The 2,286-nt window shown below is 39.0% G+C and overlaps 1 protein-coding gene across 1 annotated transcript; it reads right to left on the reverse strand.

The window, feature by feature from the left end:
* Nucleotides 1-879: 879 nt before the first annotated feature.
* On the reverse strand, nt 880-1,996 carry LOC149305480 (elongin-C-like). Its single transcript, XM_089477411.1, has 2 exons — nt 1,897-1,996; nt 880-1,070 (listed from the first exon to the last, which is right to left on the reverse strand). Exons 1-2 carry the CDS (start codon nt 1,994-1,996, stop codon nt 880-882), a joined length of 291 nt encoding a protein of 96 aa, XP_089333537.1.
* Between the last annotated feature and the right edge of the window lie 290 nt (nt 1,997-2,286).

Consider the following 2,286-nt stretch of genomic DNA (forward strand, 5'->3'; position numbering starts at 1 on the left):
TCAAGAGGGGAGAGCGGATAGCTCTGCCCCGTTTCAGGATATTATCCTAAGTTATACTATCAGCGCTGTGGTTAGTTTTTAATATAATTAACATATGCATTTATTTGCTTAATGTATCCCGAAAACAGCCTTGGAAAATCAGACATTCCTTTTCGGTTTTCCTTTTCATTGCTTTTAACGGTACAGATGTTCGCACCGTTTAGGCAGAGTTGCATTTGCGATCACCTGTCTGAACAAAGCATCTCAGAGGCTGCATCTTTAGGGACAGAACGTAAGTATCCGTACGTACATTTCCGAGACAAAATGATTATATGTAACAGCACTTCCCAGATGCTGTTACCATCTTCCACGCCAACGCCTCAGCAGGCATTTATCTGCCGAACGTGAACATACAGTTACCTTTACATGTCGTAGGATATTACCGGATTCAGACCCAACGGTGATTTGAAGACTTCCTACCGTGTTTTAGAACAATCTCCTCCAAGATTTGGGTGCTGCGGTCCAAATCAGGGAAGTATCACTTTTATTTTACTGTTCACTATAAGAGCACGTATTTTTGGTTTTATTTTTCACCGTGTTTTAGAACATACTGAATATTCTACACACATAATAAATAAGTCAATGAAAAGCAATGTCTGAAACGTACAAGTCAATGTCAAATTGTCAGATTTATTTATTTAGGAGATGTTGGGGGGGGATATAAGCCAAGGCGCAAAGCTTGTTTGAGTGCCCGCTCTGCCAAAGAGCGGTGTGGGTATACGTTACTGGAATATACTATACACGGCATGAAAACATGCTACGAGGAAAGAAACAAAAAAAGGAAGCCTTTAAATACAAAAGGAAACATTTAACATTGTAATTTAACATAATTTACTTTATTTAACAGTCTAGGAAGTTTGCAGCCATCAGAAGCTCCAGTGCAATCTCGGGTGCGATGGGGAATTCGGGGATTTCCGTGGAGCTGTTGGTATAACGAACTTTGTAAGTAAAATACATGCACACTTTGGATAGTACATGAGAAGGAATTTCCCGGAAATTCACTTCATTGGTTTCGTTTTCTGCAAACTGCCCTGTGAAAAAAAAACACAGCTGGTCAGTACAACAGAATCCTGCAAACCCACAAGATGCATTTACACCGCGCACAAGTGCCAAGTACACATCTAACATCACATAGCAAACGTTACCGGTCAGCCAAAGAGGGCATCAAGCCTCAAACACAAGGCGCTAACATATTCCAAGTGATTACGTTACGTAAAAGAGACCGTCATCAAAAAGGGCGGCTGAAACGCATTTATCTGCTTTTTTCACAATATTTCACACAAAGCTAGCAGTGATAAAAAAAAAATTCTACATTTAATTATTGGTTTATTTTTTTTATAAGCTTGCGAGCAGGGATCTCTCCACCTAATGTATCGGTTTGTCTTAGTCTGTCAGATTCTCGTCTTGTCATACCCCTTGAATATATGTATTGTGTTAAGTGCTGCGTAAACTGTTGGCGCTATATAAAGATAATAATAATGATAATATACCCCTAAAAGAATCATTGACTGTATTGTAGTCAGCTTTTCAAAGTAGATTATTATTTTATTTTACAGCCTCTTCGCTCCATAAAGCTGCAAAAAGTAATGCAGGCTATTTATTGAAGCCTAGATATTGTCTTTTGCAAGTAAAAGCGTGGCTGTATAACTTTCTCAAGCAAAACATATACCATGTGCCTTCCGAACGGCATAAGAATGCTAGACTACGTATCAGACGTTACCCAACTGTGAAGCTGCCATGGTTGAGAGGTAAGTTCTTTAGCATACAAGTCCGTGGAGCAGTTATTACAAAAGGTTCCTTCAAAGTCAAAGACCCTCAAATATAATGAACTACATCTGTTTTCTTCAATATACATACCTGGGCCACTTAACATTGCTTTTATTGTTCCTGAAGTCAGAGCGTGTTCTCTTTTAACAATGAACTCATGGCCATCTGACGAAATGAGTTTTACGTACATAGCGTCAGGGCCCTCACAGCCACCGTAGGTTTTCTCTTCCCCATCTAAAAATGTACCAAATAAAAGAATTAGAAAGTTTTTTTTTGTCACAATATGTTATGAAACAAACTCAGGCTTATTCTCCCAACAACTAACTTTTATAAGAGCAAAATGCCTTTTATACTGGCTGGGCAAGGAAGTCACTTTACAAAATTGGATACACTTTACCCCATCCACTATCAGAAATTATAATTCTTATTCCGCGTGGTTGGGATAGAGGCACCCGAAGCCAAGGAAAGGAGAACTAGATG

Source organism: Sceloporus occidentalis, unplaced genomic scaffold, assembly GCF_023333645.1.
Source record: "Sceloporus occidentalis isolate IW3139 unplaced genomic scaffold, rSceOcc1.0.p SCAF_11, whole genome shotgun sequence".
NCBI lineage: Eukaryota > Metazoa > Chordata > Lepidosauria > Squamata > Phrynosomatidae > Sceloporus > Sceloporus occidentalis.